At 33.2% G+C, this 17,294-nt stretch overlaps 2 protein-coding genes across 2 annotated transcripts in view; one reads left to right on the top strand and one right to left on the bottom strand.

Annotated features, from left to right (window-relative positions):
• The window catches only part of LOC114344544 (growth arrest-specific protein 2-like), a 389,075-nt gene that overhangs the window by 27,963 nt on the left and 343,818 nt on the right, over positions 1-17,294 (top strand). The window lies entirely within an intron of this gene.
• LOC126882248 (uncharacterized) overlaps positions 11,510-17,294 on the bottom strand; it is an 83,287-nt gene continuing 77,502 nt past the window's right edge. Inside the window, exon 3 of the mRNA XM_050647074.1 lies at positions 11,510-11,742. Within this exon, the coding sequence (XP_050503031.1) occupies positions 11,567-11,742 (176 nt within the window). The 3' untranslated portion in view covers positions 11,510-11,566. The remainder of the gene's footprint in view (positions 11,743-17,294) is intronic.

Raw genomic sequence — 17,294 nt, 5'->3', positions numbered from 1 at the left:
TATTATTTTACTATTAATAATTAATTTATTTAATGTTAATAAATATATTTCGCAGAGATAAACGTATATTTAGAGTAAAGTTAATATTTCTTGAAAATAAAGTGATATTACATACGGCGAAATAAATCATTGTGTTAAGGTAAAATCATTATTTATTAATAAAACAAGATATAAAACGATATTATTACATACAAATATTTTCTCCACTCTTAAACCACTGGCTTCTACACAACAATAAAAGGATGGAGAGGCAAATCCAACTTCCTCAAATTTTCTTTCTTTTGTTAATAGCATTTTGTATATCAGCAATTCACTAAAACAAAATCGTTATGTAGAAAGAGTAAACTTACTTTAATAATATTTTTTTATACACATAGAGATATTTATTTTGACAAATTTAGGAAATACAAAAAAAAAACAATTACACAGCCCCACATAAGAACTACTAATACTAAAATAATCAATCATATTTAGTTCAAACATGGCATTATTTAACCTACACATCTTTGTTTATTTTTTCTTTTTGTTAATGAAATATTAATTATTTATATGTATAATATTAAGTCACACAATAAACATTGTTTAGCTAAAACAAGAGGGAAAATACAACCAATGTAAAACATTGAAGCAGACATAATAATATGTAATTTTCTTAAATTTTATAATCTAAAAGAGACAGCATACTTAATCATTAAGAAATTTTATTACGGGAAAGTATTATTAGTTTACATCTGTCATTTAATACATATTAACTAATTCACGGTTTTCGGCAATAACATTTCTTAACCATCAACATATATTTCTTTTAGACTAACTGATTTCTTTATCTCAAATAAATTAGAAAGAACAAGAAAGAAACAAGAAAAAATCCTCAGCGTTGCACCCGCCATGTTTGGTATAGCGTTGTATTGTATATTTTTATAGAAGACGATACATTCAAGAAACCTATTATAGTTGATACATAAGTATACACATTTTTAAAAGGTACTTACATGTATGAAGTTCTACCATTTCTGGAAGGCCCCGCAGTTGGTTAATAACTCCTTTCTTAATATTGTTTTGAAGCTATTGTATGAAGCTATGTATATATTATATCATTCTGTCCCAGCTTTAAATTGTGGCATATTTCCCAGTTAGAATAATAAGCTCCTTTATTTCAGAGTCGTCCATCATTATACCTAAAAGCATATAAAGATACTATTATGTTTCTTTTTTAACCATTCGGATACGCAACAATATTATTATTACATCTTAAATTACTCAATTTACTTTTATTTAATACCTATATATGTACGTACCTTCAAAATATCCGTTAATTTTTAAAGTACACCAATAAATCCAACATCCATCTATATGAACATGAACATATCACGCCATCTTGACAAACACTGACGACTAAATCATAAATAGTTAATCTGCGCAATTATTTTGTGGAAGAAAATCTCTTTGCAAGTAACATTTCGGCATTAATGACAAAGTTTTTAATTTATAACCACAGTTACTACAGAGGGTATTTCTGAAGAATTATTTCTTGTGGTTTAAAATATTTATTTGATTGCAAGAAAATTTCTTGTTAACAAATATAAATATGGATTAACTTAACATTATATTTTTTATACTGCATAATATTTGTAGTTTTCAATTTAAGAAATAAAAACTTTAGGATAAGAAAATTAAATGTAACCATTAATGCATTTCTTAGTATTGAAGAAATTATCTGTAAGAAATTATTGAGTTGTGTTTAAAAAACTCGTTTCTTTATATGTGAACCGGTATGTTTAAGTTAATAGGATATGTTAACATTTAAGAAATATTGCTCAAAGAAGTTTTAGGAGAAAAGAAATTGTTCTCTCGGTGTAGGTTGTAACTCGCTAGAATATCCAGGTTGTAACTTAATCTCCTCCTTGGCCTTCCTATACTCATTCGGCCGTTTGGTCATCTGTCTCGTGCTAACTTTACCAGTCTTTCTTCCCCCATTCTGCTTATATGGCTATACCATTCTTCTTTCTTATCAGTGTCCAGTCATTCATGTTCTCTATATTACAGCTTTGCCAGTGGTCTGTGCTACGTTGTCTATCCAATAATGATTTTCCTTTGATATTTCGGACTATTTTCATTTTACACATTTTCATCAGTCTTTTGTCCTTGTGGTTTCAGGTCTTGTTTCCGCAGTGCAAGTCATAGTTGGTCTAATTACTGTCCTATAAATGCCTTTGTTTCTGTCCGTAGATGTGTGTTGCGCCAGATAGTGTGTTTAAGACATCCTGCTATTCAGTTGGCTTTGTTTATTTAATGGGCAACTTCCGCTTCTGTATCTCCATAACTGTGCATTAGTACTCCCAGTTAGCTGTTACTTCTTTCTTGCTGGATTATTTTGCTGTCCACTTCCAGCCTGCACCTTTTTGGATATTTAGAGATAACCATACTTTTTGTTTTATTTGGTGATATTATCATGTTGAACTTTTTTGCCGTAATAATAAATTGATATAAAAGTCTATGAAGGTCATCTTCACTCTCTGTAATAAGTATGGCATTATCTGCATAGTATACTATAGAGATAATTTCTTCACCCATTCAGTACCCTATACTCAAGTTTTTGAAAAAGATAAAGCAGGTTTTGTTTATATTTGATTCAGAGTTGGACTACCATCTCCATATAGCTATTTCAGCATCCTCATGCATCCTCAGTGAAGCTATGCAGTCACAACTCTCAAGTTTTTGACTTTATGAATAATTTCATCCATGATGAGGTTAAACAGCAGCGGGCTCATGAGTCTCCTTGACGTATGCCTCTTTCCACTGGTAGCCAGTTTCCTGGTTTCTAGTTTACTTGTTGTATTATAATATTCAGGGCCGGTTGTTCGAACGCTAATCAAGAAGTTAATTATAATCAATTAGCTTATTGTAATCAATTTTCTTGATGGGAATCAATCGAGACATCAAAAATACATGTAAAACACTAACCATTCATTGATTGTAAGTAAAGCAGTAATTAAAATATAGCCGCAGCTGTTAAATTATTAAAAATTGCTTATTATTATTATTATTGATTTGTAAGTAAAAACAAGAAATTAACATCAGAAAGAGTTTAATTATGGTTTATTTTAGATTAAAACCAAAATAATAAAATAAATCAGTAAAAAATGTCAACATAACCTCAAAATGTGACATCTGTCAGAAGTACGCTTAATCAAATGTAATTGTACTTAAATAGTTGATAATGATCATTTTTGATTAGCGTTCGAACAACTGGTCCTTAGTGTTTTATGAAGTCCTGATTTTTTAATTTAAATACTTTAGATTATCTAAATTATATAATCTTTTTATACAATAGCCATTATATTGATTGGTGCTTAGGTGCTAGTCCGTTCCTATTGTGCGACAGACGCACCTTTCTATTCGATGTCACAAAGTCTATTTTTTATTCACAGTGGCACTCGCACCTCGCTAAAGATAAAACTTCCGTGGGTTCCGATCATGCCTACTCTTCCTAACATCCGATTTGGTTACGAAATTTCAATAGCACTTTACGAAATTTCGTACCGTAGGTACAACGAACCTCTGCAAATCAATAGGTACTAAATCAATTACTCTTGTCGAAACAAAATTCAGCAATCAGGTACTGATGATTGTATAAACCACTTAAGTCAATACATTGTTGTCTGTAATGGTAAAATATGCATTCAATTCGCGTAAAAACTTTTTAGTAGATGAAATTTTACTGCCGTTTAAAAATAGTGAAGGTCCATTTAAATGTGTTTTGCAAAATTGCTGAATTGTGAAGAATACATTAAAGTTCTCAACAGTAGTAGGTTAATGTATAGGTCAAACAATGTAGTAGACCTGGATCCCGCGTACCAAAAAAAGTTGATTGGCAGCAAGCTGAAAATGTGTTAACAGCTTAACGGTGTCTAGTCGGAAAAACTTTGATGTATGGAAACACTGGAACAGGGGAAGTTTTAATTGTGAAAGAGGTTAAAAATTTGGAACGTCAGACTATGAAAACGTTCCATGTATTTTGTCAAACAGAACTTCCAATTCATTTGTTACTATTTCATTAAACATGCAAAAATCAGACTGGTGTTTATCACCAACTGGGCATTTTAATGAGTGGAACACGAAGAACATATCAAATGACAGGAATCATGTTGGTTAGTAATGGCAGTCTGATTGTTACATGAGAGTTTAATGAAAGGGTAACAAATCAATTGGATGTTCTGTACGACAAAAAAATGGGACGTTTTCGTAATCTGACGTTCCAAATTTTTGAACTGTTGCACAACTAAAACTTCCTCTGCTCCAGTGTTCCCGTACATCAAAAGCTTGTCCGACTAGAAACCGTTAAGCTATTAACAAATTTTCAGCTTGTTATTAGTCAACTTGTTTGGTACGCGAGATCCAGGCCTATAATGACTAAAATAGTGAATTTAACATTTATTAAAACTTTGCGTTCCGAGACCAATCTCATCATCATCATTCTCTTTGCCTTATCCCTATGCGGGGTCGGCTTCCCTAATTGCATTTCTCCACCCAATTCTGTCTTGGGTCATATCAATGTTAATCCCCTTTACCAACATGTCCTGCCTTATCGCCTCCCCCCAGGTCTTCTTTGGTCTTCCTCTCCTACTCCTTCCAGGAATCTGCACCTCAGCTATTCTTCGTATTGGGTGATTAACGTCTCGACGTTGAACATGACCAAACCATCTTAACCTATGCTCTCTCATTTTGGCATCAATTGGTGCCACACCTAGACTTCCTCTAATATACTCATTTCTAATTTTATCCTTCTTTGTCACTCCACTCATCCATCTAAGCATTCTCATTTCCGCCACATGCATTCGTTGTTCCTCTTTCTTTTTCACTGCCCAACATTCAGTTCCGTACATCATAGCCGGTCTTATGGCTGTTTTATAGAATTTTCCCTTCAGCTTCATTGGAATTTTTCTGTCACACAACACACCACTCGCTTCTTTCCACTTCATCCATCCAGCCCTAATTCTACTGCATGCATCTCCATCTATTTCTCCATTACTCTGTAATACCGATCCTAGGTACTTAAAACTATTGCTTTTCACAATCATTTCACCATCCAAAGGTACCATTTTATTTGTAGTAGATCCATCTTTAAATGAACATTCCAAATACTCTGTTTTTGTCCTACTAAGTTTTAAACCTTTTTCCTCCAGAGCATGTCTCCACTGTTCCAGTTTTTGTTCTAAGTCTCTTTCACTATTTCCTACTAACACGACATCATCAGCATACATTAAGCACCATGGAATGTTACCCTGTAGTTTCGCTGTTATCTGGTCCAAAACTAATGAGAATAAATACGGACTAAGCACCGAGCCTTGGTGCAATCCTACTTTCACATGAAATTTATCAGTCTCTCCCACACCTGTCCTAACACTAGTCGTAACTCCCTCATACATATCCCTCACAATCTTTACATATTCACCAGGGACTCCTTTCGTATTGAGTGCCCACCACAGAATCTCTCGAGGAACTCTATCATATGCTTTCTCAAGATCAATGAATACCATATGAGCGCTTGTTTCTTTACTCCTGTATTTTTCCATCAACTGCCTTATAATGAAAATTGCATCTGTTGTTGATCTACCCTGCATAAAGCCAAATTGATTCTCGGATATTTCGGTCTCTTCACGTATCCGTCTGTCAATTACTCTTTCCCATATTTTCATGGTGTGGCTAAGCAGTTTTATAGCCCTGTAGTTTGTACATTGTTGTATATCTCCCTTGTTTTTGTAAACAGGTACCAGTATACTGCTTCTCCATTCGTCTGGCATTTGTCCGACTTCCATAATTCTATTAAATAGACCTGCTAGCCATCTTGTTCCTGTCTCTCCCAATGCTCTCCATACTTCCCCAGGAATATCATCTGGTCCTACCGCTTTTCCTTTCTTTATTTTTTGAAGCGCTTGAGCCACTTCCTCGTTGGTTATTTTGGTGACCATTGCTGCTACTGTCTCCGTTGACTCTACAGGCTGTCTGTCAAATTCTTCATTTAATAAGCTGTCAAAGTACTTTCTCCATCTCTTTTTGACTTCCCTTTCGTGAACTAGTATTTTATTATTTTCATCTCGGATACATCTAATCTGATTAAAATCTTTTGCTTTCTTTGCTCTCTGTTTGGCTATTTTATATATCTTCGTTTCGCCTTCCCTGGTATCAAGTTGATCGTATAGGTTTGAATACGCTTCTGCTTTGGCTTTTGCTACTGCTACTTTCGCTTCCTTTTTCGCCACCATATAATTTTGAAGATCTGTGTCGGATCTGGTTTCTTGCCACTTTTTATATAATTTTCTCTTCTCTTTTATTTTTCCTTGTACTTCGTTTGACCACCACCAAGTCTCTTTATCCTCGAACTTTTTTCCTGACGTTTTCCCAAGTATTTCAATAGCAGTCTCTCTAATACTACTGGCCATTTTTCTCCAAATTGTATTAGGGCTTCCTTTCATGTTCCAACATATTTTTTCTACTATTAATGTAAATCAATCTATTAATGTAAATTTTATTTCATTTGAGTGGAATTATATTTTCCATAAGCTGTGTGCGGTGTCCTTTCTCCTAACAAATGTTGCGATTTTAGACTTCTATAGTCGAGGAAATGAAGCATTTTGGCTCGAAATTTTTTCGTCCAGTATGGATTTACTTGAAATTATCGCAGAAGGTAGGGAATAGTCCAAGAATCATTTTCTATATCATACCGCTGTACGCTAACACCTTGGGGGTGGTTGCCACCCCATCTCGGGGGCGGGAATTTTTTATTATATTTTAACCATGTAAATAAGTGTAAAAGGTAATTCTAAGAAAAAAATGTTTTTTACATTTTCTTCGTAAAACTAATATTTTTCGAGTTATTCGCGCTTGAAAGTAACAGTTTTTCGACGAAAAAGTCGAATTTTAAGAGAGTTTTTTAAGAATACCTCGAAAAATATGCATTTAATCAAAGAAACTGTAGATATCAAAATTGTATCTTTTAGTAACACAAACCAATTTATTTGTCTGTAATATCTTTAATGCCCATACAAACCGAGATACGGCATGTTAAAGTTAGCTTTTTTATACTAAAAGGGTGAATTTAACATTTATTAAAACTTTGCGTTTCGAGACCAATCTATTCATGTAAATTTTATTTCATTTGAGTGGAATTATATTTTCCATAAGCTGTGTGCGGTGTCCTTTCTCCTAACAAATGTTGCGATTTTAGACTTCTATAGTCGAGGAAATGAAGCATTTTGGCTCGCAATTTTTTCGTCCAGTATGGATTTACTTGAAATTATCACAGAAGGTAGGGAATAGTCCAAGATTCATTTTCTATATCATACCGCTGTACGCTAAAACTTTGGGGGGTGGTTGCCACTCCATCTCGGGGGCGGGAATTTTTTATTACATTTTAACCACGTAAATAGATATAAAAAGTAATTCTGAGAAAAAAATGTTTTTTACATTTTCTTCGTAAAACTAATATTTTTCGAGTTATTCGCGTTTGAAAGTAACAGTTTTTCGACGAAAAAATCGAATTTTAAGAGGGTTTTTTAAGAATACCTACCTCGAAAAATATGCATTTAATCAAAGAAACTGTAGATATCAAAATTGTATCTTTTAGTAACACAAACCAATTTATTTGTCTGTAATATCTTTAAGGCCCATACAAACCGAGATACGACATGTTAAAGTTAGCTTTTTTCGTCAAATGTATTATTTGAAATATTCAAAGCCAAATAACGGAAAAACTTTGCATTTTTCAAGGACAATCTAAATAATCTTTTTTCAAGCGTAGAGTTAGAGCTTTCAAAAAATAATAATAAAAAGTTTCTAGCCTGAAAACTAAGCGACTTATGATCAAAAAAGGTCGGTACCTGCTTTTCTCTATGAAAAAATCAGTGAAAACAACCCCCTGACTACCCTCCTAATTAAAAATTGGTCTTAACTTTTCTGTAATTCCTTTTATATTTATATTATCAATACACCCAAGATGTTTAACCTATTTAAAAGGCCTAATTTTAGAAATATTGGAGTTTAAAGGAAAATTAATTTTTTAATTTCCCATTTTTCAGCATTTACTTCAAAATATCTCCGAAAATACTGCAGATACGAAAAAAATGATAGATTACTAAATTGTAGCTTTTTTAATAACTAAAATTCCCTTCTACATAGGTTTTCATTACAGTGAACAGTTAGTGAGATATAGCTGTTTAAAACCTCTATTTACGAGCAAACACCCACTTATTCGAGCCCTTTAAACCCACTCTAATTAAAAATTAAGGAATCTTACGGAATTTAGTTTACACAGTCTTATAACTCTTAAAAAATCCTACAAAGTCATTTTTGAAAAAACTTTTTATCGCCAAAAAATGAAGGAGATATGTTTATAAAACGAATTTCTTCTTCGAAAAATTCGAATAGTCCGCTTATGGATCATTTTCAATGTATATAATACCACAGAACCGGTTCGTATACTGGAAGATGACTAAAAAACTATTTGTATTTGTATTTGTACATATTTGTAAATTCGTATTTTTGTGTAAATAAATGTTTTTGTAATTCTTTAATTCTACTTTTTTTCTGTATCGATCTATTAAAATACACACACCGGCAAAATTAGCCGAACACGTTAAAAATGGGACATGTTTGATGTCTCGTATTTCATAAACCAGTGGTCCGATTTGAGTGATTCTTTTAGTATGTTATAGCCTTATTATTTAAGAATATCGTTGTAATAATATTTTTGCTAGACAGGTAAATACCATTTTATACCGGGTGTACCAATCATACTGTGTTTTTTCTTAAAGTTTGGAACACCCTGTGGAATATTCTAGCATATGTAAAATATTAGAATTAATACTCGATTGTAGACTTAGGCTTGCTTAATATTTTCCTTTTCGATTCATGTAGTTATATGAGATAATAAAAAAGTTATGTGCGTTAACAACTATCCATGTCATTCATCAATAAATCCTCATAGTAGGGGAGGAAAGTATACTAAATTTGTAGTTACTCGAGCGTTATGGGAACCTATTGGATTGTGAAGAGTATGTGCTAAAATCAGAAAAAGGTTAAGTTAAGTTTTCCATAAAGTGGGGAACTTTTCATTTTTTAATTTAATTTTCCATTTGAAACAATCATTTTTCTCCGATTATAGCGCTATCTATCCGTAATTCGAAAAAATATGTCGAATAAAAGTTGCTTATTTTTACGTAAAGAATCCAAATCTGCAATAAAAATTGGAGGCTCCTATTTAAGATTTTAAATTAAATCCCCCACCCCACCTCCGTGGGGGCTCGTGACACCCCACGGAGAGGGGTGGGGGGTAAATTAAAAATTATAAATACGAACCCTGCGATATTTTGCGAAATGAACATCAGATCGTAAAACTGCAAAATACACCTATTCAATATTTTTCAAAAATCTACCGAATGGCACTTAACACCCACCCAAAAATCTACCAAATGTTACCTCACACCCCACGGAGGTGGGGTGGGGGGTAACATTAAAATATTAAATAGGAGCCCCCAATTTTTATTGCAGATTTGGATCCTTGACGTAAAAATAAGCAACTTTTATTCGCAACATTTTTTCCTATTATGGATAAATAGCGCTATAATCGGAAAAAACGATTGGTGGAAATGGAAAATTAAATTGAAAAATGGAGAGTCCTACACTTTATGGAAAACTTAACTTAACTTTTTTTGGTTGTAGCACCCACTCTTCACAATCCACTCCAGGTCACAAGAACGCTCGAGTATTTGCAAATTTAGCATACTTTTCTCCCCTACTATGAGGATTTATTGATAAAAAACATGGCTAGTTGTTAAAGCACATAACTTTTTTATTTTCCAACATAAGCAAATGAATCAAAAAAGAAAATGTTAAGAAAGCGTAATTCTACAATCGAGTTTTAATTTTAATATTTTATATATGCTGGAATATTCCACAGGGTGTTCCGAACTTTAAGAAAAAAACACAGTATGCTTGTTACACCCGGTATAAAATGACATTTACCTCTCTAGCAACAATATTATTACACCGATATTCTTAAATAATAAGGCTATAACATACTAAAAGAATCACTCAAATCGGACCACTGGTTTATGAAATACGAGACATCAAACATGTCCCATTTTTAACGTGTTCGGGTAATTTTGCCGGTGTGTGTATCTATGTACTTATAAAAACTGTAATGTTCTTAAGGGTGGTTTTTAAGGGTTGAAATATTATGATATTATATCCTAAAGTATAAAACAATCATTATTTAACCAATCAAAACCAAATTTTACCCATATTAAAGTTTACAATGTTTTTATATTATTTTTGACAATAAGGGGTAGTTTACACCCCTAAAAATAATCTACGCCCTTAAGCATGATATAGAATATGAAGTATAGGGTGAGATGATCCTAATCCCAAATTTTTATGTAAATCGATGCAAGCCGAAATTATTCTTTTAGTATAAGTAAATTGTTTATATATAGCTCCAACAAGGGTGGTTTTAAGGGTTGAAATATTATGATAGTATATCTTAAATCATAAAACAATCATTATGTAACTAAAAACAACCAAATGTTGACAATATTAAAGTTTAAAATGTTATTTTATCATTTTTTACAATTAGGGGTAGTTTTCACCCTTAAAAAAACAAAAGCGTACAACGGCTCAATATAGAAAATGAACTAGAGGCTGTAATGAGCCTAATACCAAATTTGTGTACAAATCGATGCTGGACGAAAAAATTGCGAGATTTTGCCATTTATTCAGCTTCATTTCCTCGACTACTAGGGTTAAGACTATAGATAAGTCGTAGACTACTAGTTAAGCCCTAGCTACACTGTGTAACTAAAATGAGAGCCTGATGCATTCTCTCTGACTGTACCATTTGTCGTAGGCTAACGGCGCGTCCGCATTGGTAAAAATTTTTGTCGAACTAGCTATTCGTCGCAAATATTTGCGTGCTCGAAGTAAATTGTGCTAGTGTGGACGTGTTTGTCGCATAAATCGGACGGAATAATTTTCGACGCACACAACGCACACGCTCCATCGATTATCATTTTCGAGCGAAGATCAAATGATCTGAGCACCGCGTCCTCACTGGTAAAAATTTGCAACGCAAATTCTTATGACGAACCATTAGTTCAATACGCACGAAAAATTTACCAATGCGGACGCGCCATAAGATAAACATATCATCTGCTTAGGTCTAATCTACATTCACACTCAAGATCAAGATGCAGTAGAAGTAAACAAACCGAGACGCGTTAACTGATACAAGGGGCACTCCTGAATCATGATTTTAAATGTATATACATTGTATATCACATAGGTAATATGATGATTTACAAATTTTATACATTGTAAATTATGATTCAGATTCAGGTGTGCTCCTTGTAACAGTTAACGTGTCCCGGTTTGTTTACTTCTACTGCATCTTGATTGTGAATGTAGAATAGTTACATAAATCGTAGCTCTAATAGAAAAGAAAAAGGCAATAAAATAAAAATAGTAATTTATAATTTGATTTAAATATAGTTATATTTTTGTAACAATAATATCATTTGAGTGCAGAAATTATAGATAGGTTATATTTCGTACTACAGAACTCTAGTCCCCCGATTTTGTCATAAGTTACTACATGTTTTTTTATTTCGTCGTAGAAGTCTCGAATATATTCTTCCTTTTTTTCCTCGGGAATTTTTGGAAATATGGGATTACAGGAAAGATATAGCCCTAAAAATATTTTTTATTATATTTTCTAATAATAAAATTCAAAAATTAATAATAGTTATTTATGATATAAGTGTTAAAAGTACACGTTTAAGGCACGCATGTGAAAGTTTGCAGAATGAGCGATAGGGAGTTCTGCAATTCACATGAGTGCCTTAAAAATGTACTTTTTAACACGCATATCATACAATATTTTTCTACAAACGTAATTTCAGGACAATATCTACAAAAACTTTTACTTGAACTTGACTGACATTCCATTTTTATATTTTTTTGACATTGCATCAAAATTGCCTATACGGTCAATACGAACGGTAGTGCCTTAAAAAATTTAAAGTGCCTTAATGTAGCATTTTTAACGCTGGAATGAAGTGCTAAAAATTCCTTTTTGAACACGGTTGTAGAAAAATAATCTTAGTCAATCAAATGCAGTTTCATAAAATCTACAAAAACTTATAAAAGAAAGAAAAGTAAATATTTTTTTTAGTCCCAGTACATGTTTGGTCAACTAATTGAGCCAATTGATTAGATCCAATAACTTGAGACAAGTAGCAACAGTAATTACACGTTGGTGGATTTACCCAGCCTGCATTGGCCTTCTGTGGTGTGACAATTTATTTGTACAGCGCTTTCAACTTTTATAGAAAAGTACATTAAACTAAAATAATTAACAAACAATTGCCTAAAATACTATACGGTTCAAATCATCATTACTCTAAAATAGGAAATAACAGATCGATTACATGAATAATTATAACATTTCTTTTACTACTTATCATTTAAACTTTAATTTTGAAAGAAATGTTTTTTCGAACGAAAGTTTTACTTTTAATATTAGCAATATTAAAAATAAAACTTTATCAGAACTAATCTTGCGGTTACACCATTCGTGGCTTCTAAAATTTGCAAGCCAACGAATCGCCGGAGCTAAGAAGGCCGAGGGAGATCTATCAGGTTGCATCTCCCTTCCCGCCTGTCCAGCACGGCAAAATTCCAACAAAGATTAGTTCCCAATACTCAGAATAGGAATAGAACCAATAAAAATAATAAATAACTTTTCTTTGTGAACCGGAACACTCAGAGAGCATCAAAGACACTCTAACTAGTTTCAACTCTTGTTAGAGTTTCTTCAGAGAGCGCATATGTGATTCTCTCTGAATCGCTAAAATTCCGACCGCCAGTCTCGATCCACAAACGAAAGATCACGATGACATAGATGCCGTGGCGGCATCTGCTAAAGACGAACGAAAATTTTGCTTTTAATATTAACAATATTAAAAATAAAACTGTATCAGAACTAATCCTCTGGTTACATCGTGTCTTCTAAAATTTGCAAGCCAACGAATCGCCGGAACTAAGAAGACCGAGGGAGATCTATCAGGTTGCATCTCACTACCCGCCTATCATCATTATCATTCTCTTTGCCTTATCCCTATGCAGGGTCGGCTTCCCTAATTGCATTTCTCCACACAATTTTATCTTGGGTCACACCAATGTTAATCCCCTTTACTAACATGTCGTGCCTTATCGTCTCCCAAGCTCTTCTTTGGTCTTCCTCTCCTACTCCTTCCAGGAATCTGCACTTCAGCTGTTCTTCGTATTGGGTGATTAACGTCACGACGTTGAACATGACCAAACCATCTTAACCTATGCGCTCTCATTTTGGCATCAATTGGTGCTACACCTAGACCTCCCCTAATATACTCATTTCTAATTTTATCCCTCTTTGTCACTCCACTCATCCATCTAAGCATTCTCATTTTCACCACATGCATTCGTTGTTCCTCTTTCTTTTTCACTGCCCAACATTCAGTTCCGTATGTCATAGCCGGTCTTATGGCTGTTTTATAGCATTTTCCCTTCAGCTTAATTGGAATTTTTCTGTCACACAACACACTACTCGCTTTTTTCCACTTTATCCATCCAGCCCTAATTCTACTGCATGCATCTCCATCTATTTCTCCATTACTCTGTAATACCGATCCTATGTACATACTTAAAACTATTGCTTTTCACAATCATTTCACCATCCAAAGATACCATTTTATTTGTAGTAACTCCATCTTTAAATCAACATTCCAAATACTCTGTTTTTGTACTACTAAGTTTTAAACCTTTTTCCTTCAGAGCTTGTCTCCACTGTTCCAGTTTTTGTTCTAAGTCTCTTTCACTATTTCCTATTAACACTACATCATCAGCATACATTAGGCACCATGGAATGCTACCCTGTAGTTTTGCTGTTATCTGGTCCAAAACTAATGACAATAAATAAGGACTAAGCACTGAGCCTTGGTGCAATCCTATTTTCACCTGAAATTTATCAGTCTCTCCCACACCTGTCCTAACACTAGTCGTTACTCCCTTATACATATCTCTCACAATCTTTACATATTCACCAGTGACTCCTTTCTTATTGAGTGCCCACCACAGAATCTCTCGAGGAACTCTATCATATGCTCTCTCAAGATCAATGAATACCATATGAGCATTGGTCTCTTTATTCCTATATTTTTCCATCAGTTGCCTTACAATGAAAATTGCATCTGTTGTTGATCTGCCCTGCATAAAGCCAAATTGATTATCGGATATTTCGGTTTCTTCACGTATCCGTCTATCAATTACTCTCTCCCATATTTTCATGGTGTGGCTAAGTAGTTTTATAGCCCTGTAGTTTGTACATTGTTGTATATCTCCCGTGTTTTTGTAGATCCAGCACGGTAAAATTCCAACAAAGATTAGTTCCCAATACTCAGATTAATATTAAAAGTAAAACTTCCGTTCGTCTTTAGCAGATGCCGCCACGGCATCCATGTCATCGTGATCTTTCTTTTGTGGATCGAGGCTGGCGGCCGCAATTTTAGTTGTTTAGAGATAATTAAATATGCGCTCTCTGAAGAAACTCTAAACAAGAGTTGAAACTAGTTAGAGTACTTTTGGCCATCTGAACTAACTAAAATAAGACGGCTCTTGTTTCGGTTCACAACGAAATGATTATTTATCTATATAAATAAAAATGAATGTTTGTATGTATGTATGTTCCGTATAGACTCGCAAACTATGCGTTTGATCGTATGATGACCTTAATCAAAGTTGTTGTGCATGAACCCGGGATGGTTTCTGAAGTGGAACGGTCTACCTAAGTGAAAAGGAGGCCCCCCAAAATTATTTTAAATTTTTTGGGCCAAATTTTTTTTTCTTAATTTTATACGATGTAGAACTAAAATATACATACAATCCTAAATTTTCACTTTTTTATCCCCAACCGTTAATTTTTAATAGCCATCTAAATATTACCTCTTCTATATAAATAAAAATGAATGTTTGTATGTATGTATGTTCCGTATAGACTCGCAAACTATGCATTTGATCGTATGATGACCTTAATCAAAGTTGTGCATGAACCCGGGATGGTTTCTGAAGTGGAACGGTCTACCTAAGTGAAAAGGGGGCTTGCCCCCCCAAAATTATTTTAAATTTTTTTGGCCAAATTTTTTTTCTTAATTTTATACGATGTAGAACCAAAATATACATACAATCCTAAATTTTCACTTTTTTATCCCCAACCGTTAATTTTTAATAGCCATCTAAATATTACCTCTTCTATATAAATAAAAATGAATGTTTGTATGTATGTATGTTCCGTATAGACTCGCAAACTATGCATTTGATCGTATGATGACCTTAATCAAAGTTGTTGTGCATGAACCCGGGATGGTTTCTGAAGTGGAACGGTCTACCTAAGTGAAAAGGGGGCTTGCCCCCCCAAAATTATTTTAAATTTTTTTGGCCAAATTTTTTTTTCCTAATTTTATACAATGTAGAACCAAAATATACATACAATCCTAAATTTTCACTTTTTTATCTCCAACCGTTAATTTTTAAAAGCCATCTCAATATTACCTCTTCTATATAAATAAAAATGAATGTTTGTATGTATGTATGTTCCGTATAGACTCGCAAACTATGCATTTGATCGTATGATGACCTTAATCAAAGTTGTTGTGCATGAACCCGGGATGGTTTCTGAAGTAGAACGTTCTACCTAAGTGAAAAGGGGGCTTGCCCCCCCAAAATTGTTTTAAATTTTTTTGACCAAATTTTTTTTTCTTAATTTTATACGATGTAGAACCAAAATATACACACAATCCTAAATTTTCATTTTTTTATCTTCAACCGTTATTTTTTAATAGCCATTTAAATATTTAACATCTATATATATATATATATATATATATATATATATATATATATATATATATATATATATATATATATATATATATATATATATATATATTTACTCCCAGCGTATGAAGTGAGCCACATATCAAAAGAAACTGCGGTTGAAGTGAGGTCCTGTACAAAGTGAGGTCCAGTATACGGACCTCACTTAGTCAATCAATGTAAGACTTTTTCGTAGACATGTACTGATAGCAAACACTGTTTTTTTTACAAAAAAAAGTGGGACCTCACTTTGTATGGTCCACATCAATTTTTAGTTCAGAGATTTTCCGCATAGAGGCGCTGACTTTGGAGTATATTTTCTAACCATGTATATTCTATGCCCTGTTGAATAACTTATGATACACAAGTGAGGACCATACAACTGGCAACATCTGTTCAACCAATCTTTAAAACAGTGGATCGTCAATCGTCGCATAAATTCAAACAGTACAAAAATGTTTAATACTTTAATCCTTTTTGAGAGCGTAGGCGCAAAATTTCGGTCGAGTTCTTTTTAAACGCATTTATTTTTTTCGAATCCTGAGATAACTAATAGGTATTTTTAAAAAATTTAAACCCAAAATAGAAGACTACATTATTCCCGAGGGCAGAAAGTCCCTTATAATGAACAAAAAGTTTCTTTTGTAATATATATTTAAAATTAAAAATAAGACTATTTTTTTTCACCCCTGTGACTTATTAAAATAAATATTATAGAAGTTCTCAAGGACTTTCGACCATGGATAATACAGTAATATTTCTTTCTGCGTTTAAATTTTTTAAAAGTTGACCCACGATATGGTAAACATCAGCCATTGTTTGTTGAGTACTAATACCTCAAAAATAGTGAATTAGCATCGTTTAAAAATAGTGAAAGTGGTCCAGCAAGAACATTACACTATCCACTAGCTGGGTAAGTGTTTGCCAAATTCAAAGTGTCCAAATAGACTATTAATTAGAATTAGAATTACACAAAGACTATATAGACTTTTTATCAGCAATTTATTTTCAAATGTTTTTATTTTATTATTCTTGGGTGCGACTCAATTGCACTAGACAAGAAGTATTAATCATCCATTTATAAAAATGTTTTTGGCTGGAAATGGGAACGGATCCGGTCCAGTCAACAATATATATAATGCACAAATGAATCAACCCTCAAATACAATGATACCAATGCAACCAAATCATCAATATATGCAACAACACAACTCTGTATCAGCAGACATGATGCACTATTATCAAAATCAATTCCCACCTCTTCCAAATATGTACACTCATCCATCTAATTTTCAAAATTTATCCTTACCTCAAATGAGCCAAAACTCAGT

The sequence above is a fragment of the Diabrotica virgifera genome, chromosome 3, assembly GCF_917563875.1.
Source record: "Diabrotica virgifera virgifera chromosome 3, PGI_DIABVI_V3a".
Lineage (NCBI taxonomy): Eukaryota > Metazoa > Arthropoda > Insecta > Coleoptera > Chrysomelidae > Diabrotica > Diabrotica virgifera.
Note: the sequence above shows the minus strand (reverse complement) of the source record. Positions and strands in the feature narration are given on the sequence as shown.